Below are 22,543 nucleotides of genomic sequence, written 5' to 3' on the forward strand. Positions count from 1 at the left end.
GCGGTCACAGGAAACACGGCCCTGTTTCTATCAATGAGAGTTTAAACAACAAAATGCTCCACGACACCCAGTTGCACTGGTCAAACTGGATTTAGCCAGTCAGCAACATGCTCTAGAGCAGTGTGGTGCTCAGTCTTCCTAATGCTAGGACCTCTTAATCCAGTTCCTCATGTTGTGGTGACCCCAACCATAAAATTATTTTACTTTATAACTATAATTTTGCTACTGTTGTGAATCTTAATGTAAATATTTTTGGAGACAGAGGTTTGTTAATGGGGTTTTAACACACAGGTTGAAAACCACTGCTCTCAGGGTAAACAAAATATCCTGCTCCCCTTGAGCCAGTGCGGCCCATAATGCTGCCAGCTGTGACTTGACAGATGGAGCAGCGTTACTGGTTTGCGTCAGATGTGGCCCAAATCAATACTTGACTCTTCTAGAAAGGTAACTGCTTTCCGAAGCTGTTTCCACAGAATGGCTGAGCACAACTAGAATACAGGCCCGAGTCAGCTGGTTAATCTGCCTGTGGGCTGCTGTGGTACCAGGAGCCCCAGGTCAGCTTATGTGGTCACACAGGCGGAGGGCGGAGGAACAGGCATGCACAGGGCGTGGTGTGAAGGCCAGAGGACTGCAGGAGCTAGCCCTCTTCCTCTGCCATACAGGTCCTAGGGTTCAGCTTGTCGGGCTCCTCACCTGTGGAGCTGTATTGTTGACCCCAGATTCTCTTGGAGCCCCTATTCAAACTCTTCAGCACTGTGGCTTCTACCTTCACCCAGCAGCCACCAAGAATTTTCAAAAGCGCTGACCTGTGCTCTGAGCATGCTACGGGTATGAGCATGAGGTGCCCAGAACATCAACACTGCCTGTCTTTTAAGATTTATTTCTACTTTATATGTACAAGTGTCTGTGCATCATGTGTGCTCAGTGTCCATGGAGAGAAAAAAAGGGCATCAGATCCTCTGGAACCGGAGTCACAGGTCCCCTGGAAGAGTGGCCAGTGCTCTTAACCATCAAGTCAAGCTCCAAGGCACATTTTAGAGGTCTCAGATGTACATTTTATATACGTAGAAAGTTTTCTAGCAAGATGTGCAAGACATTGCCGACCCTTTAATATGAAGAGTTGGAGTCCGGCCTCCTGTCTTTCACTCCCTCCTTCCTGAACTACTGAACTACATCACCAGGAAAACCTGCTACTAAAACAACGCTTAAAATGCATCCCTGTGTTAATCACAAAAAAAAAAAAATCCTGCTGTCAATTATATCAGAAAGTTCCCCCAACTCTGTATGAAGAAGAACACAGAAGACAGCTCATGCATACAAAATGCACCTTGTACAGAATCCCTCTGCTGCAGCTGCTGGTGCCTGAGCAGCTGTCATGTGACTTTAAAACAGGTCTCTCTTCAGAGTTATTGTTTTACTTTTTCCATTAGCAAATATTATGTACAATAAAGCCAAAAACTCGAAATGCAAAAGAAAGGCACAATGGAAAAACAAAGTCACTGTTGTCCCTAGTCACCTCGGTGACCTGGGACTGCTTGGAGTCTGACAGAGTCTAAACCTGAACTTGAGCTCAGCCCTCGTCAGAGAAACTTCTCTTTGCAGTTGGTGGTGATGACCACAGACTCCCAGCTGATTCATTTGCACAGGATAAGGGACGCCAGAGTGCTCAGTCCCCTTTCCTCAAGGTTCAGGGATCTATGTGGAAAGGAGCCAGAGGTGGTGGATGATGTCAAGAAAACCGTGCTCTCCAGACAGAGCAGGGCGGGAGGACATGTGAACTCACAGACTGTGACAGCGTGCCAAGACCACATAAGCTCAAGCCAGACAGAATCCCAGCTCGGAGCAGGGGAGGTGGGCAGAGTCCCATGATAGCTGAGGAGCTGCTAGCATGTGATTGTGCTGGGGGAGGGGAGGGAGAGCCCGTCTTCCTTAGCGGAGTGACACCTAGTGCACTGACCATCTGCAAAGCAGGCCTCAGGCTCAGCTGTGCTCAGTTCACACAAAGTGGGCTCAAGGGGACAGAGGGGACAGGGGAACACACAGAGTATGAAGTTGGGTAAGTAGGGAGGTGGGGACACCTGGGATATAAGGGGATGAATACGGTCAAAATGCATTCTATGAAATTTTCCAAGAATACAAACATTTAAAACAAAACTAAGGCAAACAATCACAGTGCAGGTAATGATCAGTCTCATTACTCTTTAAAATGCACAGTAAACACACATATGCTTTTCTACAGCGGAAATGAAGCTCTCAACACTTACAGTTGTTTGGGAGTCTTACTCTTGATCAACTCCTGGACCAGGAAAGTGCCAAAGGCAAACGATGGGCGTCCATGATGTAAATAATACGCATAATTTAGACGCTCCACTATGGCGTATTTACTCACCAGGTCAGGGCTGGAAAAATGTGGGAGATGGCTGGCTGTATCTGGGGAGAAAGCAAAGTGTATCAACCCTTACGACAGATAGTATGAATTTAACATCACAAGCATGGAGACAGAGGCATGATACATGATATTAAACATTAACCCCAAACTCAAGAGAAGCAGAAGCTGAGTTCCTAAAATGGCACAGAACTCAAAGATTCTTGCATCCTACCCCGGACAGCAGTGTGTGTGAGCCTGGCACATGGTGAAGGGAGAGTGGCAAGCACCTTGCTCTCTGAGCTGAGGCTGCAGCTTGGTTGGTAGAGAGCTTGCCTCACATGCATAAGGACTGGATTTGATCCCCAGAACCACTCCATCAGATGTGGTGGCAAACACAAGAAACCCAGCATTAGGGAGGTAGAGGCAGGAGGATCAGATATCTAAGGTCAGTCTGGACTATACAGCAAGTTCCAGACCAACCCATATGAGGGCTATGTGCTCCCAGAGTAAGAAGTCCCACGTCTTACCTCCTATTGCCAGTGTGTTGGCAGACTGCCAGCCGAACAATCTGCTAGGATCAAAGGGCGGCAAAGACTGAGAAAGAGGAAAAGTTAATCAGACTCAAAAGCTTATTGACCCTAAAACAAATAAGCAAAACGACAGAAAGCCCTCCAGAGGACTCTGGTAGAACCTTTGCCAGCACATGTGGGCCTCTGACTTTGATCCCTAGAACTGAACACAGCTTAACGCTATCTCTCTGAACATAAAATTCATTACAGAAGAGAGCACGAGACAGCCCCTAAGGACCAACACCCAAGGGTGGCCTTTGATCTCTACATGCACGGGCACACGTGTGCACCTGCACACGCATGGAGAGCACAGGAACAGAAAAGTGCACACATACAGAGAGCACAGTGGCATGAGACCGCAGTCCTAGCATTGGGGGGGGGGGGCTGAGGCAAGCGGGTCACTTGAGCAGCACAGTAAGATGCAGCTTTAAATAAACAAATGAATAGCCAGGTGTGGTGCACCTGCTGGCCCAGGTCCTGGGTGGTAGGAGAGGGAGGATCAGGAGCCGAAGGCCATCCTAGATTACATAGTGGGTTTGAGCGCTGCATGAGATCTTGTTTCAAAACAAAACAAAATTATGTACGTCAAGAAGAGAACAAAGAATAACATGATTTGTTTTAGAAGCTGATTCAAATGCTGGAACTCTGTACACCTTTGATCCTAGTACTCGAGACACTGAGACAGGAGGATCACTACATTGAACCAAATCTGGACAAAGCACTGTGTCACTGAAGCGTCTGGTTTACACCAATGCTACACAAAGTGCTGCAACCATGGCAGACATGCCTGCACCAGAATGTGCAGCCAGCACGAGGCTGCCTTCAGGAAATTCTTCTAAGGATTTCTGTATATGAGTGTTTTGCCAGCATGTATGTGTGCCTAGTACCTGTGGAGGCCAGCAGGGGGCAATCGGATTCCCAGAATTAGAGTTACAGATGGTTGTGAGTGGCCATGTGGGTGCTGGGAATCAAACCCAGGTCCTCTGGAAGAGCATCCAGTGCTTTAACCGCTGAGCCATCATCCAGCCCCATTCTTCGGGAAACTACAGAAAACTGATCTCGAGGGCATACCAAGTGGCATGATGGGCTTGTACTCTAGCACAAGCTGCTAACCTCAGGGTATTCCAGAAACAGACAGTTCTGGCATATTTGTGAACCACACTTCCAAGTAGCGTTAGTCCACCGCAAGAATTCCTCACATCTGAGTAGGGCAGATTTCACATCTCTAAAGAACAACAGAACTTAGGCTGGACTGAAGATACTATAAGCATATATGTAAAGAAGAAAGCCTGTTGAACTGAGATATGGGCAAAAGATGCTTCTCCACAGCCTGAGTAGGTCTCAGAGGGTCTGTACATCCTTTGAAACAGAAGCAAAATGATATGTTTCCATGCCATTCTTCTGGGTGTAGGCTCAGCTTTATCCTTCTTTGCCACGATTCCTTACCCTGAGTGTCTACAGGAGGTAGGGTTTTCTGTTTCCTGGCAAAGACCTGACTGACACATCCAAGAACCAGCTCCCTAAACACAGTACCTGAAGGAGGTGGTAGAGTGTGACATCAGAGGGCAGGACACTGGGAGCGGCGCCCTGTGGGAAGAGGGCGGCTTTCAGCTTTGGGTAAGGTGTCAAAGCCACCTTCAGGAGCTGGGGGTCCACCTTCTTCAAACAGTTCTCATTTTCTTCGTTCTGAATGACCTAAGCAAGAAGACACATTACAGATGGGAGTGATGTTTAGCATGTATATTTTAAGATGTGAAAACCAGTCACTATAGGAGATGGCTCGAAGGGAAACAGCACTGGCACTGCGGGCATCGGTTCTCGGGCCGCACGGCTGCATGACCCTGGACTAGATGTTTAACATCCAGCCTCCATTTGCTGCAAGATTAGGAGGACAGCTAGATCTACTGCTCTCAAACCATATGTTGTTTGGGGAAAAAGTCATCCCTACTCCAGTGTTTATAATATTTCTATTTAACATTCATTAATATCTTAAAAGATCTCACAACTATTACTGCTGGACATGGTGGTGCCTGCATATCGTCCAGCATTTGGGAGGCTGAGGCAGAAAAATCACTCAGAATCCAAGACTAGCCTGGGTCACACAGGGGATTACAGGTTTACTTGGCCTAGAGAGTGAGCCTGCTCACAAATAAAAGAGCTGGGCAATAACAGGGCACACCTTTAACCCCAGCACTTGGGAGGCAGAGGCCTGGGCTACACAGTTGAGTTCCAGGGCAGCCAGAGCTACATAGTAAGTAAGACCCTGTGTCAAAAAACCAAAAATAAAAACAAATAAATAAATAAATACCATCAAGCAGATGACTCCACAGTCCTTTCTTGACCTGTACCCTCTGACTGGTGGCTAAAAGTGGGTGCGAGTAGCTTAGCCATTCAAGCACAGCAGCAATCTAAGGGTAACTGCCACCGGGAAGAAACTACTGGAGAGGGGTTGTCTAGCAGCATTCTCGCCCTCTGCCCCGTCACACTGTGTGATCAAAGAGCACAGGAGCACATCCACATGTCCCCCAGAGGAGTTTATAGGGAAAGCTAAAAATTATGCTTTCAAATAAACCTTTCAAAAGGGTAAACGCACAGACACATCACAAGCCACAGACCTAAAATACATTGACTTGCAGAAGTAACCTGATCGTGATTCTGTCCTGGCGTTATAGAAAACACACCAAAGGGACAAAGAATCTCTGTCCATGCCTGAATTCTGTTTCAGCTCAGGACACAGGACCATGAACTCACCCGTTTTGTGCTCACCCACCTATGAGGACACTTGGAAGCATTCTTAGCACCAGCTAAGGTTTAGACAATCCCGGTTGTCTATGCCAAGTTTCAAATCAACCCGATTTCACCATAGTAAGTCTGAGTGTCTCCCGTACCTGGCTGACACCCCCAGGAGCATACATGGTAGTAGCGAGGGCCAGGAGGGTGTGTCCTTCCAAGAGCATACTGCTCACACTGGCCTGATTGGTGGGAATCAAAATTTGAGCATTTGCAAGGCTGGCCTGGAAGATCAGTTTGGGATCTGAAAATAAAAGGGATAATTACCAAATTGAGAGAGATAGAATTCTGAGAAAGATATTTTTAACTCTGTCCACAGTAAGAACAACTTCCTAAGTTTAAAAACAATGAAAAGACAAGTGTGTGTGTCAAACTCAAAAGATTCATCTTCATAAAAATAAAACTGTCAAAGAAAATGTAAAGGTAGCAGAGTCAAACTTCAACGTGTGACATTCTAAAGTAGTAATGCCCTCTGGACAAAGAAAGCAGCAGACATGCCTACACACAGCCCCCCCCCCCCCCCCCCGCAGCAAGGGACTCGGAGGCCTCAGGTAAACCGCATCAGCGGTGCTCCGGGGTGACTGTTTGTTGATCATCACGAATAGGCTGTGCCAGGCAAAGGCCCGACCTCACTGACGGCAACTGGCCTGACAGTAACCCTTTCAGCCAACAGCCTGCGACTCGGTAATTCTATGTGCAGAGGCCTGCGTGTGCTACAGAGCTCATTTGAAACATAAGCGACGGTTCTACGTTAAGATATATTCAAGACAATTATTTACAATCGGGAAAAAATGTAATGACAAATTCATCAAAAAAATAGAGACTGGTAAGTTAGTGGAGGGACTATTTGTCAAAGAGAAATCTTACGCCAACATTAACATGAGCGCTGTCTCATTACACAAAGGCAGTTACAAAGCACAGACGTTTCCTATGCTTCTGCACGGGGCAGGCGCCACGGGAACCAGATGGAGAACGTAAGAGCAGTCATGAAAGAAAGCAGAAAGAAACTGGAAATGTTACCGATGGCCACTTGTGGGCAGTCATCTTCCCATAAGCCCCAGGCTGGGTCTATGCAGGTTTGACCTTGGGGAAGTTGTAGGTGGCTTCCTTTGTTTGTTTATTTGAAACAGGGCCTCACTATATAGCCCTATGGCCTAGAACTCACACGTAGACCAAGCTCGCCTTGAACTCACAGAGATCTGCTGGCCTCTGCCTCCCGCGTGGTGTAAGGATTAAAGGGTGTACACTGCCACCTGTAACCCCAACAAAACTGGACACTGCATAAAAGACTGGTTGTTGACATTGCTTGATGTATAGTTGCTTACCCGGTATCTTTCCCCAGAATTTGGAAAGAACATTACTAGCTAGAATTCTTGGCGGTAAAGGGGATTTTTTTTCTTGTCCAGTCATAACCCCACCAGTTGTTTCAGCAGCTCCCTTCCAAGGACACAACAATCCCACACATACATGAGTTTTTTTCCCTTTCATTTGGAGCTCCAGACTGCAAGATTTATAGGTTCCTAGAACCTGCCTAAGGGTGGAAGGAGAGAACCTGACTCCACAAAGTTGTCTTCTGACCTCCACAGACATGCCTGGGGCATAGGGACTTAGCGTGCCAGAGGCCCTAGCACTGTAAAAGAATAGAAGGGAGGGAGGGAGGGAAGGGAGGGAGGGGAGGAGGGAAAGACTCCTAGCAGGTTTCTAGAAGGCACACCAATTCTTTGTGAGAAAGGGTGTCAATCTACCAAAGCAGGAACTGAGCCTGTGCTGCGGGTGGCATGACAGAGCGGCAGAGCGGAACACAAGGCAGACGTGATGGGAGTTTAACTGCGTAAGCTCTCGGCTCCAATTCTGACTTTTCTTGGCGGGCAAAAACCATGTTTTTTAGTTTTCTATTTCATTAGTAAAATGTGAGCCTGGATCACAGTCAGACATTTGACTACAGTCAAAGGATTAACTTAAAGGTTTGTAAGTTAAATGCCATTCAGTAGACTCACAGTTTACCTAGAGAAGACTTGTGTATTTAATACTGAACGTAATACCTGTTAAGTTACTGGAAACTTGCCGACACTGAACCAAAAATTCAAGCCAAGGATGAGCTTCATGTAGTTCTTTCTTTTCCAAAAAAGGACAATTTCCAGGGCTAAGTCTATATTTAAAGACAAACAAACAATGTGTGGGATTATCACACGGGACATGACTGTCCTGAGCACATTTGCTCAGGTGAGAGCTAGCATTAGAAAACAATTTTGGTGTAGAGTATAAGGTAGCATTTCAGGCCAGCCTGGGCTACACAGCAAAACCTTGTCTCAAAAACCCTGAAAGTTAGCTGTAGTTCAGATGCAGGGCCCTTGCCTGGCAAGTAGAACACCTTGGGCTGGATTCCTGCATGGCCACAAAAAAGAACATAAACTCTAGCACCTGTAATCTCAATGCTCAGGAGGCTAAGGCAGGAGAACTGCTCTAAGTTCAAATCCATCCTGAGCTACAGAGTGAGAAAACAAACACCTCCCTTCCCTATAATGAATACAGGCACACACATGCGCATGCACACACACACACACACGCACACGCACACACACACACACACACACACACGTGCGCGAGGAGAGAGAGAGATAGAGAGACAGAGACAGACAGAGAGGGAGACACATACAAGTATACAAAGGATGGGGCTGAGGAGGTGGCTCAGTGGTCAAAGCACTTGCCATGCGAGCATAGTGAGGACCTGATGGAGGAAGGTCATTGGTTAAATAAAAAGAAACTGCTTGGCCCTCATTGGTTAGAAGATAGGTGGGAGGAGTAAACAGAACAGAACTCTGGGAGGAAGAGGAAGTGAGCTCAGACTCCACAGCTCTCCTCTCGGGAGCAGACGCCTCAGAGAGACGCCATGCTCCCGGCTCCTGGGCAGACACAGGCAATGAAGCTCCGACCCAGGATGGACGTGGGCTAGAATCTTCCTAGTAAGACCGGTGCTCACAGATTATTAGAGATGGGTTGATCGGGATATCAGAATTAGCCAGTAAGGGCTAGAGCTAAAGGGCCAAGCAGTGTTTAAATGAATACAGTTTGTGTGTTGTTATTTCGGGTAAAGCTAGCCGTGCGGGCGGCTGGGGTGCTGGGGACGCAGCCCTGCCACCCCTATTACTACAAGGACCAGAGTCCAGGTTTCTAGAAACCCACATAATTACAGCGTCAGAAGACAGAGACAGGAGATTCCCCAGAGCAAGCTAGCTAGAGAGACGAGTCATATTGGTAACCTCTGCATTTGACTGAGAGACAGTGTCTGCTATACAATAATAAGAATCTGAATTCAGATCTCCAGTGCCCACACAACAATCTAAGTGACTCAGCAATCCAAAGCCTCAGCTCTAGAGAGGTAGAGATGGGGAATTGCCTAGCGTCCATTGGCCGGCTGTCTACCCCACCAGCAAGTTTAAGGTCCAATAAGCGATTGTACCTGAAAAAGTAGGTGGACAATGACTGAGGACATCACTCAGTATCAACATCTGGCCTCCACATGTGCATATGTGCCCACCCATCCACATGCACACACACACTGAATATGTATATATATATATATGTGTGTGTGTGTGTGTATGTATGTATGTATATATATATGTATGTGTATATATATATATATATATATATATATATATATATATATATATCAAAGACTACATCTAATGGTGCTAATACTGATCCAATAACAATTAGCAATGGTCACAGACAGGATTCTACAGTTGGTTTTAAATGAACATATGCTGATTTATGTAAATTTATCTATATAAACCTACCTTTTAAAATTAACTCATTTTATAGTGGCTATGAAATTTAAGGTTTCTTTTTAGAATTCTCTGAAGAGAACCAAGAATTGCTAGTTCAGTCTATCTTTCTGCTAAGGTCTCTCCTTTTAAGCGTTTAAAACGAACATGCTTTTCATTCTATCATTTTTCCATGCAGCGCTGGTGAATGACTCCACGGCCTTGCACACGATACACAAGGGCTTTGCCACTCACTGACGTCCCAGACACACCATTTCATTCTGATCTCAAGTGATCTGAAAGGCTAATAAGATGCTAGACTCATGTCAACAAACACACATGTCTTTAGTTGAATATAATCCTGAGATCACAGATGTGCCAAGTGTGGAAGTGGAAGAAACTACTTCCAAAGGATCAGTTTCTCAACACTTAATGCTTTCTCAAAGCAGTTCAGGAGCCACATGTGACAGCTGCTGCCTTTGACCCCACAATTTAGGAGGTAAAAGCAGGCCTCTGTGATGCTGTGGCCAACTTGGTCTACACAGTGAGTTTCAGGGCTACATGGTGAGACCCTGTCTTAAAAACAAGACCACAGCAGTTCATGTAGGCACACGGTGCAAATTTGTAATCCCACCACTCAGGCAACACAACAGGAAGGCCAAGAGTTCAGGCTTCTCTTGAGACCCTGCCTCAAGCCCCCACTCACCCACCCATGGAAGGAGGACATGGGCACGGGAGCCGGCTCACAGGGCTCACCTGTAGTAGTCAAGATAGACGTAGAGAAGGTGCTGCAGGCTGTGCTCCACACAGTAGAGGATGAAGTGGGCGTGGAAGTCCCACCCTCCCAAGGGGCTGGAGCTTCGCACGGGGAGGGTGTCCTGCATGACGCCCCCAATCCGGCTGAGTCTCAGGAGGAGGAGTTCAAAGTCTTCGAGTTCAGATGCGAGAAAAACCCCGTTCCTGTGGGGCAGGATTGAGAGAGGAGACGTTAAACCCATTCCTGTGGGACAGGGCTGAGAAAGGTTCAAGTTAACATGTGTCCACAAAAGTGGCTAAGAAGCCATAGTGGTTAAATAGACACCAACTACTAAACAAGGATGGAGGTCTGCACTTAAATATCACCTTTCATTAATTCACTACTAAATACATCAAAACTGCCATACAAAAGGATCATGAAACACACGCACAGAGTTAAAAGAAATACTATATAAGGGCCACAGTGATGGCTTGGTGGTTAAAACACGGGCCACTCTTCTGGAGGACCCGGGTTCGATTCCAGCACCCACATGGAGGCTCACAAACATCTGGAACTCTAGTTCCAGAGGATCTCATGCCCTCTTCTGGCCTTCATGAGCACCAGGAACACAGGTGGTGCACAGACACACATACAGGCAGAATACTCATGTACACGCAATAAAAATAAACTAATATTTTTAAAAATTAGATATTTTGAAACTAGAAATACCACATAACTGGCACCCTGATTATAGACAATTGTGCTTTGGAAGCTACTGCTGTATTCCTTCCTGCTGCAAGCCCTACAGCAACCTATCTGACTTTTGTGGTAACTAATTCCTACCTTTTAATTCACAGGTTATAACTACAATCAACCCCAATAATATATGGTTCGATTTTGTCTACTTTGAACTTTACACTAAGAATGAAGCACTGAAAATGTATATTATTCTCTGCCCAATTCTTATTTATTTATTATGTATACAATATTCTGTCTGTGTGTATGTCTGCAGGCCAGAAGAGGGCACCAGACCTCATTACAAATGGTTGTGAGCCACCATGTGGTTGCCGGGAATTGAACTCAGGACCTTTGGAAGAGCAGGCAATGCTCTTAACCACCGAGCCATCTCTCCAGCCCCCCCCCCATTCTTTTTTTAACTCTCTTTTTATTTATTCTTTATGTCTTTCACATCATGCCTCCCGATCCTACCCATCTCCTTCCCTGCCCCAAAATAAAACAATATAAACTTTAAGAGAAAAAAAAAAAAGGAAAGGGACAATTTCATCATGGAAGCTGCAGTGTGACACCGTGAGTCACGCGGTAAACCCCTTTATCCATACAGCTTTACATGCAGGCGAATCACAATCACTGGTCTGGTTCGAGGCCCCGGTCTCTGCTGCACCACTGACACTGGGCCCCCACTCAGACTCTTCCTTTGCTTAGTCGACTTTCTTATAGAACCCAGGGCCACTGCCCAAGAATGACCCCTCCTCCACAACGGGCTGGGTCTGCCCCCATCAATCACTAGTTGAGAATATGCCCTACATGCTCGCCCATAGTCGATCTTACGGAGGGAATTTCTCAAGTGAGGCTCCCTCCTCTCAGATGACTCTACCTTGTGTCAAGTTGACAGAAAACTAGTGGCCATTTGTGCTTCCTTTTAAGTGAAATATCCAAGAATTGGTTCTAGTGGCCTCTCTCCTCAGACCTAAGCTCTGCTCTTTCCCTGCTGTGGTCCTGGACGCTCACCTGTGTGCTGTGATTTGCCCAGTCAGGAGCGAAGAGTCAGGGAGAAGGGACAGAGTTAGCCTGGCTCTGCAGTAGAGACTGCAAGCTGCCCGACACCTCCCTCTGAGGATCCTGACCGACAGTTCTGGTATCAGGTAACTGCTTCTCTGCTGCCTGGGACATTTGGGAAGCAAGCCTCCTCCTTCAGGCTCTTATGCGTTCTGACATAATGTTTGCTAGACGTCTGCTCATTTCTCACAGTGCTGCTCGCGAGAAGACCACCATGCTCTGGGGACCACTCTTGTCGCATATAAACCGGTCGCACATGTCCAAGTCTCTTCTCTGCTCTCACTCTGTCTTCCCTGTTTAGAGTGAACTTTGCTGTCTTTAGGACAACTTCTTTCTACAGGTTTGTGACCCACATTTCCACACATGCATTTAAAATCAGATTGTTCCAACCCAAAGCAAGACCCGCTGGAAGTGCTCCTGAGCCCACAATGTAATGCAATGTGGCCGTGGGCTCTTCTTGTTCCAAATTTAAAGACAATGCTTGTACTTTTTCACCATTTGGACAATGTTGGCTAGAATGGTTATTTTTAGACACCAATATTTTAGGGTAAGGGATTTTGCATCTATTTTTAAATTGCTAATTTTTCTGAATCTAATGAGAATGGTATGCTTTTCCTCTTTAATATAATTACATAATAGGTATTATGATCTTTATTATTATCAATTATTATTATCATTTTGGGTCTTTCTACATAGCTGTTGCTGTCTTCGAAGTCAGTATGTAGACCAGGCTGGGCTCAAACTCAGAGATCTGCCTGTCTCTGCCTCCAGAGTGCTGGGATTGAAGACATGTGTTGCCATGCTCAGCATAAATCAATTTTTCAATTCATATTAAAACAGATAAGTTAGTTTTTTAAACAACCAAATGCTAAGGCAAATATTTTGATCATATAAATTATACAATATCTCATTTTTAGTAAATGAGAAGAACATTAATACAATGAGAACAGAGGCCGGAAAATCAGATGCTCAAGGGCTCCACTCCATAAATGAGAGGTTTAGGCAATGCTCTCCACTTCCTGGATCTGACTGCACCTTCACGCTGTGAGGGCGGAGAGCATCAGGACATCCCCAGCAGGAGTGGAAAGGAACACGAGTGACAGTGGGAGACACATGCTGATGTGCACACCTAGCTCTCCTCATAGGAAGACAGATAAGACTGAACCACGTGAAAGCTGACAGTCAACTACTTTGGACACACACAAACGGCAAGTTCACATGGTTAGATCTAACACAGTTATCTTTATAAATGAGCTAAAATCGCCACTCAGCTCTGTGTGTCTTACTCCCACAGTCCTCTGCAGCCCGCTGGGCTGTGTCTTACTCCCACAGTCCTCTGCAGCCCGCTCGGCTCTGTGTCTTACTCCCACAGTCCTCTGCAGCCCGCTCGGCTCTGTGTCTTACTCCCACAGTCCTCTGTAGCCCTCCTGGGCTCTGTGTCTTACTCCCACAGTCCTCTGCAGCCCGCTCGGCTCTGTGTCTTACTCCCACAGTCCTCTGCAGCCCTCCTGGGCTCTGTGTCTTACTCCCACAGTCCTCTGCAGCTCACTCGGCTCTGTGTCTTACTCCCACAGTCCTCTGCAGCCCGCTCGGCTCTGTGTCTTACTCCCACAGTCCTCTGCAGGTCAAGGCCATGCAGCAGAGGTGGTGACATTATCTTGTATTATTGTGCAAGAAGAGTGGATACAGCCACAGGACACCTCATCTTGGGGTTTCTAACTCTGTCTCCTGCCACTTGCTCCTTAGAGTTCTAATGACAATTCTGCATCAGAGATCACTAAGTAGCAAGTTCCAGGCCAATCTGGGCTACCTCACAAGACCCTGTCTCACAACAAACAAAACAACACAAGGCACAAAATGTTGTAGGGAGAACCTGCAGCCGGAGTTTGAGAATGTCTTCACCACCATGACATTAAACCACACCCTTCAAATGCTACGTTATGAAGCAGCCCCGCACTGACCTGCGGTGATTTAAAGGGGGGAACCACACCTGTGCAATCACACACCTGTGAACATACACACTGGACACAGCCTGCAGGCACCAGGGAAGCATTCTGCCCCTCACCATCATTATTATTTTTTAAAATTTTCCTTTCTTTTGTTTTCCCCATTGGACTTTCGTCTCACAGTTACAGTACCTGGCCAGCTTGTCCAAAATCTTATTCCTCATGTAACTGTTGCAGCAAGTGTTCTGATCAATGACATCAACGCTCAGAGGAGGCCACTTGTTCTGCTGAGGGGGCCCGGTCTCCTGGGTCTGAAATTCTTCAATCCACAGGCTAATGCTTGACCAGTCATGGCGAGCCGTGAGGTATCTCCAGAGAGCGTCCGGAGAATATGCTTTGTATTCTACATGAAGAACAAGACAAGAGCCTTTAAGAGCGCAGTGAACTGTGGTCACTGACTATGTAGTCAAAGCATGGTGTACGCAGGCCTTTACTAATGTAACAGTCTTCTCTGTTAATCTTCTAGTCGACACTACAGATGCGAAGAGGGAAGGTTCCTCCCTGCAGAGTCTGAACGAAACAGGCACCAAAGTTGCCCGCTTTCTCCTCCTCTGCCACACAGAGACTCAAGCTAAAACAGAGGCATGAATCTGACGCTAAGACTTTATCACTGCTCACCTAGTTAGCTACGCTCCAGAGCTCGGTGTGATACTAATTCCCAGCTTATGTAAGAAACTCAGAGGCTGTTTGGACAGAGAGATGTCACTCCAAAGCTGGAGTGATAACACTGCTTTGATAATATCCACTCGCTGAACCTCGTGACTTTTTCACCACCACAGTGTAAATCCATTACAAAAACCTTGTAAACAAGAGGTCTTAACTCATGGCTGAACTTTAAAGAAAGTGAGCCTCCCCCGCCAAAAGGAATTCTCAAGTAGAGACTTCCAAATATTAAAACATTAATGTCTAACTTACTCCCCGTTTAATATGCTCACATTTCAGGGGCTTTTGTACTTACCTTCTGGACTTATCCTGGGGAAAAGGATGCATTCTTGTGTTTGCTGATCCCACCAGCGAGCCCAATTCAGTGCAATCCTATGGTCCTTTTCACTAAACTCATCTATTCGATCACATTTGAGGAATGTATCCAAGACAGATTTGTGCTTCAAATAGTCCTGTTCCTTTATCCAATAACTAAAAACAGTGAAATTTCATTTATTTATTTATTTACACACACACACACACACACACTTTAATTTTTTTTTTTTTTTTGTATTTGTTTTTTCGAGACAGGGTTTCTCTGTGTAGCCCTGGCTGTCCTGGAACTCACTCTGTAGACCAGGCTGGCCTTGAACTCATACTGATCCACCTTTCTCTGCCTCTGAGAACTGGAATTAAAGTCATATGTCACCACTGCCCTGCCTAGCTGATGCCCCTCTTTAAGATACAAATTTTACCTTCTTGAGAAATGACTACTTATTTTCACAAAAGCAAAGTTGCTCACAATTATTACAAACAACGCGCTACCCACAGCCTTCTCCATTGTTACCTAGGGGACTAATGAGCCTACCTGGGGAAGGAGTGCATCTGAACATTTTCTTGGAAATGTCCTGAATAAAACTTCTCAACTTGATGAACAAAGTCTATAGTTCTTCTTTCTTTTTCAGAAAAACATTCTTTTCCTTTTAAAATTTCAACCTTGGATAAAAAGCAATTAGAGCAATTACCACACAAAAATCAAAACCATTGACAAAACAAAAGCCATTTTGTTTTGAGATTAAATGCCATTTAATAACTGCATGCTGGGGTAGAATGTAGCTGGTAGAGTGCTTGTTTGGCATGCCTCAGGCCCTGGGTTTGGTCCACAGCACCACAAAGAAAGAGTGGGGGGAGGGGGAAGAAGAGGAAGAGAGAGGGAGAGAAGGGAGGGGAAAAGGGAGAAAGGAGTGAGGGGAAGAGGAGGAAATTGTATTCCACATTAAAAATTTTTCTTTCCATTATTTGATTTGCATGGCACACCTGTGTGTGTGTGTGTGTGTGTGTGTGTGTGTGTGTGTGTAGGAGCTGGGTTCTCTCCCTCTACCATGTGGGTCCCAGGGACAGAACTCAGGCTGCCAAGCTTGCCAGGAGCCTTTATCTGCAGAGCCGCCCGCCAACCCTCTAAGCTGCATTTTAAAGTTTTTATAAATTTTCCTTTACCATAATGTCAAATATCAAAATACAATCATTAAAAAAGGATTATCATGTTTCCTCAACTCATGTTTCCTAGATATTAAAATTATTTATTTTAAAGTTAAAAAAATTCATCAAGGTGGTCTAATAAGAATGTAATCCACAGCCAGGCATGCCTGTAATCCTAGCATCCAGAGAGCCGAGGGAGAAGGACGAGGAATCAGTGGCCAGCTTGGACTACATACCAACACCCTGTCTCAAAATGAAAAACAAAGGCTACACAGTCACACCTTTACCTACCAAAAGGTCCCGTATATTTTTATCAGTTGTATAAAAGCATATCCTGAGCAACTCATCTTCCACATTGAAGCCCTGAAATGAATGAAATTTAAAAGCTTACATTTGTAATGAACCCATCTGAACGTAAGTATGTTAGACGCAGAAAAGCTCTCCTGTAGACACGTGTTCTGCTACAGCAGCACACGGCTTCTGCTCTTGGGAATATTTACTTTCTCCATCAGTTCTATGTATTGATTGCTTCTCCCCAAAGCCCTTAGTTATTTTCCCAGAGCGAAGGCAACACACAGAACAATTTATGGTAATGCCAGGCAACCAGAGGACCAAGACTACAACAAACTGCTGCAGTGGTTTAGCGGGAACCCAAGGCTGACAGAAACAGCAAACGCATCTGCGCTTTCAGCAGGTTTCCCTGGGAAGACTTCAGCCACACAGACGAGGACCAGATCTTAACTTAGCTCAGAAGCCCTGCTTCTTCTAGGATTTCCCTTCTCAAATGAAGCAAAACTAGGGACTATAAAGCCCTAAGCCAGTGCCTAACCCACCAGAAAGTTCAAATGGACACGTAAGGGGTTACATGAAGAATACAGACTGCCCTCAGCAAAACCGAGGCCCTCTGCATGACATGTCCGAAGTCTTTTTTTTTTTTTAATTTAGTTATTTTTACTTTGTGCACATTTGTTTTGCCATGGGTGTTGGGTCTCCCGGAACTGGAATTACAGACAGTTGTGAGCTGCCGTGTGGGTGCTGGGATTGAACCTGGGTACAACCAGTGTTCTTAACCTCTGAGCCATCTCTCCAGCCCACGTCTGAAGTCTTCTAGGAAAACACTGTCTCAGAGGGTGTGATAGTAAGCGCTTGAGAGAATGAGAAGGAGGACGGTGAGTTCAAGGCCAGCCTGGGCTATACAGCCTCTAAAAACAAATGAAAACAAGAGACGTCAGGTGTGGTGGCTCACGCCTGTAATCCCAGCATGCTGAAGCTGAGCTAGAAGGATCATGAATAAGTCTGAGGCCAGTCCGGGCTGTAGAGTGAGCTCTGGGTCAACCTGGTCCACAGAGACTTTGTCTCAAAACAGAGGGGTGGGGTCAAGCCTTCTTATCTACCAGAGACAGAGTCACCACTCACCATATTCCTCAAGAGCGTGGAGGCTTTATCTACACTGTTCTTTTTCAAACTGTCAAACACCAAATCTAGGCCTATCCTGACCAGCTCCTCCAGTTGTTGAGCAGAATGACCAGTAATCCTGAAGAAAGTCTGCGCCTCTGGTATCTTGTTATTTAAAATGGCATCAGCAATAACTCCCTAAGGAAAAAGAAGAAAAAGTAAGTTTAAGTTCCTTGTAGCTTTCTTACTGTCAACGCAGAATATATGCATGGACTAGACACCTACTAAGGGGCCTTTGAAAACCTACTTCTTGCTGGGCTGTGGTTGGTGCACGTCTTTAATCCTAGCACTTGGGAGGCAGAGGCAGGTGGATCTCTGTGTTTGAGGCCAGCCTGGTCTATAGACAGGCTCCAAAGCTACAGCAAAATCCTGTCTCAAAAAAAGAAAGAAAAGAAAATCTAATCTTGGCAAGGTGTAGTACTGACTGAAGCGGAGAACCTCAACAGCCCAGGACCCCACAACTCGGAGGACATGAAGAAAGTGACAGTTACGGTGCTCACTGACGAGGGCTCTGATAGCTGGGTTATAAAATGAGTTCAAGGAAAGCCTGGGAGAGTAAGACCCTGTCTCCAAAAGAAATAAAAAATAAAACAAAGTGCCAGGCCCAAGCAGTGATGCAGGGCTGCTGGGCGCTGCCACTGGAGATGGGTTAAAGGCTGATCCTGCGGCTGACGTGGCATTCTGAGGGCACAGCATTAAATGGGGAGGACCTGGAGATACGGATTTGATATCATGCCCCGAGAACGCACATCAGCAAAACCTAAGACCCTGGCCAAAGATTCCACAGCACGGGTACAGACTCTAAAGTCCATTTCTTCTGGTGTCCTCTTAGGCTATCCGAATCTGCAGAGCTGTGATGAGTACTCATATTTACCTCAAAGCTGAGTTTTTCCCAAATTTTGCCCTCCTTTACTGTGAGGACATCTTTGTTTATGTCACAGTCCTCAGGGGCGTCTGCTGGCTTCCAAGGAAACTTTATCATGAAAGTCCGAAGTTCATTGATGTAGCTGGTCAAAATGTCCACTCCTTTCTGGTGATGCTCATCTAGCTCTGTAAAACACACCAGTGTGCCAATCTGCGTGTGTGTGAGTGTGTGTGCATCAGTGTGTTTGTTCATGTGTAAATAGGCATGGAAAGAAAAGGAAGGGAAAACACACCACAACTTGTTGAAAGGAATTCTGGGAATTGTCAAATTTGAAAACAAGTATTTTCAAACAATAACCTGAGGTGTTTCTCCCTTTCTACGAGCAGTTGCTTTTAGCACAGTCCACTCCACTCTGCACAGAGATTATCCTTAGATCTTCCTGCTGGTGCTCCTACGTCCAACCCATTCCCCTCACTCCCCTTCACTGCAGTGTGCCTGCTCATCACTGCAGTGTGCCTGCTCATCACTGCAGTGTGCTCCCCTTCACTGCAGTGTGCTCCCCTTCACTGCGGTGTGCTCCCTTCACTGCGGTGTGCTCCCCTTTACTGCGGTGTGCCCCCCTTTACTGCAGTGTGCCTGCTCATCACTGCAGTGTGCCTGCTCATCACTGCGGTGTGCCCCCTTCACTGCGGTGTGCCCCCTTCACTGCAGTGTGCTCCCCTTCACTGCAGTGTGCTCCCCTTCACTGCAGTGTGCCTGCTCATCACTGCAGTGTGCCCCCCTTCACTGCAGTGTGCTCCCCTTTACTGCAGTGTGCCTGCTCATCACTGCGGTGTGCCCCCTTCACTGCGGTGTGCTCCCCTTTACTGTGGTGTGCCCCCCTTCACTGTGGTGTGCCCCTTCACTGCGGGGTGCCCCTTCACTGCGGGGTGCCCCTTCAGTATGGGGTGCCCCTTCACTGAGTTTTCTGTTTCTGTTCTGATAAGGAGTGGCATGGCCCACCCTCACTGCTATTCCTACCTTCAGTGTGCACGAAAAGCTCCCGTATCTGTTTGTTAAGGAAGGAGAGTGTGAGGTGAAGCAGCCGCTCTGCGAAGTGCTTGCTCTGGGTCTCAGAGTCGCTTTCTCTGATTGCCGAGCAGAGCAAATCCAGTGCTGGTCTCATCTCTTCTACCTCTGAGAACAAATGAGGAAATTAACATGGCAACCAGCTCCCCAAATTAGCAATCCAAATGTTAGTTGCAATGTTCTTACATATATGAACAAGGTCCAAGGTCTTGTTTTCACAAGCTCACACACCTTAGGAAGGCTTATGACTTGCAAACCTCAATGACTGCAGCCATTAATAAACTTTTACTGTCAGGACCACAAGGGGTGCACCCACACACTAAGACAATGGGGATGTTCTATTGGGATCTCACCAAGGCCAGCTGGCCTAGGTCTGAAAAAGCATGGGATAAATCCGGACTAGCTGAACATAGCGGACAATGAGGAATACTGAGAATTCAAGAACAATTGCAGTGGGTTTTTGATCCTACTGCACGTACTGGCTTTGTGGGAGCCTAGGCAGTTTGAATGCTCACCTTACGAGACCTGGATAGAGGTGGGCAGTCCTTGGGCTTCCCACAGGTCAGGGAACCCTGATTGCTCTTCGAGCAGATGAGGGAAGGGGACTTGATCGGGGGAGGGGGAGGGAAATGGGAAGCGGTTGTGGGGACGAGGCAGAAATCCTTAATAAATAAATAAATTTAAAAAAAATAAATAAATAAATATTAAAAAAATAAACTTTTACTGGTATTACTACTATTATTTTACAGACTTGGTGTTTTATAAACTCTTTTTTGTTTCTTTTAAACAACCTATTAAGTGTTTACTTCCTTTCCATAGAGAGGAGATTGAGGTTGAGAGAGAATAAGTCAGTACCCAAGCTAATTCTGAAAGTAAATAAAATGGCAGAGGAAGAAAAACCAACCCTATGATCAAGACAAAATCAGGTTGGGAGTGTAGCTCAGTGGCCTAACACGTGTGAAGTCCTAGGCTTGATCCTCAGCACAGAAAGAGGGGTAGAGAGAAGAGAGGAGGGTGAGGGAGGGGGAAGGCTGTCCTTGCATCCCCAGCAATCTGCCTGCTTCTGCCTTTCAAGTTCTCAAATTAAAGTTCTATGTCTGGTTTATTTTGAGACAGGATCTGCTACAATCCCAGGTTCCCTCAGACTTACTAGGTGGCACAGACTAGCTTTGAACTTGCAATCCTCCCTCCTTCAGAAAGGCTGCATCACAGGCATACAATCCATGCCTCGCTTCGCTGACAGAATGCCCATTGTATTTTATTGTATTATTTTATTTTATGTGTATGAGTGTTTTGCCTGCATGTATGTATGTGCACATTGTGTGTAACTAGTAACCAAGGAGGCTAGAAGAGGCATCAGATCCCTTGGAACTGGAGTTACAGACAGTTGAGGGTGCTGGGAATTGAACCCGGGCCCTCTGGAAAAGCTCTGAGTGCTCTTGACCACTGTGCCATCTTTATAAATAAATCCCTCTTTATTTTTAATCAGAGGTAAGAGGTCTTGGATCTCTTGGAGCTAGAGTTGCAGGAGGCTGTGAGACACCTGACATGGGTGCTGGGAATTGAACTCAGGTCCTCTGCAAGAATAATATGCACTTTTCACAGGTGAGCCATCTCTCCAGCCTGAGATAATATTAAGAAGAAAAAAAATTGCTCATATCTCATGAAGAAGATTGCCATTTTCTCCTGTAACTAAAGTGAAAATTCATAAAACTTGCCTGAGGACAGTTTCAACTGCATATTGCAGCCAAGTATGATAACACCCTTAGAGATGAAAATTCTATGTCTAGAATTTATCCCAAGTAAATGACTATACACACACACATAAAGAAAGAGAGAGAGAACATTTATATCATACAGCTAACAGTTTAAACAAAACAGTAGACACTGGAGTCACCCTGGGGTGGCACAGAGCACAGCACAGGGTATGGACAGTAGACACTGGAGTCACCCTGGGTGGCGCTCTCTAGTACTAAGGATTGAACAAGTGCCCCACACATGGCAGACAATGCCGCAGCACTAAGCACCTCCAGTCCCTACAATGAGAACATTACAGACTTCGACAAACTCTCTCAAAGTACATCAGCCCTGTAACTGAGTTACGACAGTAAGAAGCCGTTAGTGGAAAGATGGCTCAGCAGCCAAGAACGCTGGCTGCTCTTTCTCAGGACTGGGGTTCTGTCCCCAGGACTCACATCAGGTAGTCCACAACCATGTGTAACTCTAGTTCCAGGGGATTCTCTTTGGGCCTCCCCAGGCACCTGCACAATTGTGGGCACATACACACAAGCAGGCACACACACATACACATAAATTATAAAGACTGTAATGATTTGAAAATGTCTAAAATGATAGTACGCATGTAGAAATATTTTACTTACGTCTTAAATATAACTGGGATGGAAGCTGATGATCAGAAACGGGAGATTTTGATGACGGAGTAAGAAGATTTTCCTTGCTCTTCAGGAAGAAATCTACTGTATCCAGCTGCCGATTTTCTATGCCAGCCTAAGCACAGAGAGGAAAGAATCCAGAGTTTTACCCTGTGTGTGCTGGGGGTAGGCTGGGGGCAGATTTTAATGAGTTTAAGAGCGGAGACTACAAAACAAATAAAACCATCTTTACTTTGTACAAGTACCTGGGTTCTGGTGAATTCTGATCATTTTTGTCTAACTTGTTCTCTGAGTCATTTGTCTTCCTTAGCTCACGTAAAGTTCTAGGAACAATAGACTATACAGTCAACTGCCCCACGATGGAAGCTCATCAAGCCTGGGTTAGGTCTACTTGGAGCGGGTACATGGCCAGCACCAGTGGTGTCCCCTCTGCCTGCTTTATAGCTCTCTACCCTAGACTCTTAGGCACAACAGCCCCATCCATGGCAGCCCTCAGCTTAACACTGAAAGATTTAACTCGGCACATTCAGGGCACACGCTTGTGTATTTAAAGACAGGTGGATGTGGTACACAAATGCCAGCATTGGGCGGAGGTGGGGGGGGAGTAGTCA

At 46.0% G+C, this 22,543-nt stretch overlaps 1 protein-coding gene across 1 annotated transcript in view; it reads right to left on the bottom strand.

The window, feature by feature from the left end:
* Spg11 (SPG11 vesicle trafficking associated, spatacsin) overlaps window positions 1-22,543 on the bottom strand; it is a 64,528-nt gene that overhangs the window by 22,950 nt on the left and 19,035 nt on the right. Inside the window, exons 8-21 of the mRNA XM_041678700.1 lie at window positions 21,921-22,047; window positions 19,492-19,647; window positions 18,481-18,656; window positions 17,568-17,744; window positions 16,443-16,514; window positions 15,541-15,668; window positions 14,989-15,164; window positions 14,163-14,373; window positions 10,248-10,451; window positions 7,770-7,876; window positions 5,826-5,971; window positions 4,471-4,632; window positions 2,896-2,962; window positions 2,265-2,430 (exon numbers count right to left, since the gene is read on the bottom strand). Coding sequence (XP_041534634.1) covers window positions 2,265-2,430; window positions 2,896-2,962; window positions 4,471-4,632; window positions 5,826-5,971; window positions 7,770-7,876; window positions 10,248-10,451; window positions 14,163-14,373; window positions 14,989-15,164; window positions 15,541-15,668; window positions 16,443-16,514; window positions 17,568-17,744; window positions 18,481-18,656; window positions 19,492-19,647; window positions 21,921-22,047 — 2,075 coding nt within the window. The remainder of the gene's footprint in view (window positions 1-2,264; window positions 2,431-2,895; window positions 2,963-4,470; window positions 4,633-5,825; window positions 5,972-7,769; window positions 7,877-10,247; window positions 10,452-14,162; window positions 14,374-14,988; window positions 15,165-15,540; window positions 15,669-16,442; window positions 16,515-17,567; window positions 17,745-18,480; window positions 18,657-19,491; window positions 19,648-21,920; window positions 22,048-22,543) is intronic.

The sequence above is a fragment of the Microtus oregoni genome, unplaced genomic scaffold, assembly GCF_018167655.1.
Source record: "Microtus oregoni isolate MIOR12 unplaced genomic scaffold, Mior012 000031F_ref0000149, whole genome shotgun sequence".
In the NCBI taxonomy this organism is placed as follows: Eukaryota; Metazoa; Chordata; class Mammalia; order Rodentia; family Cricetidae; genus Microtus; species Microtus oregoni.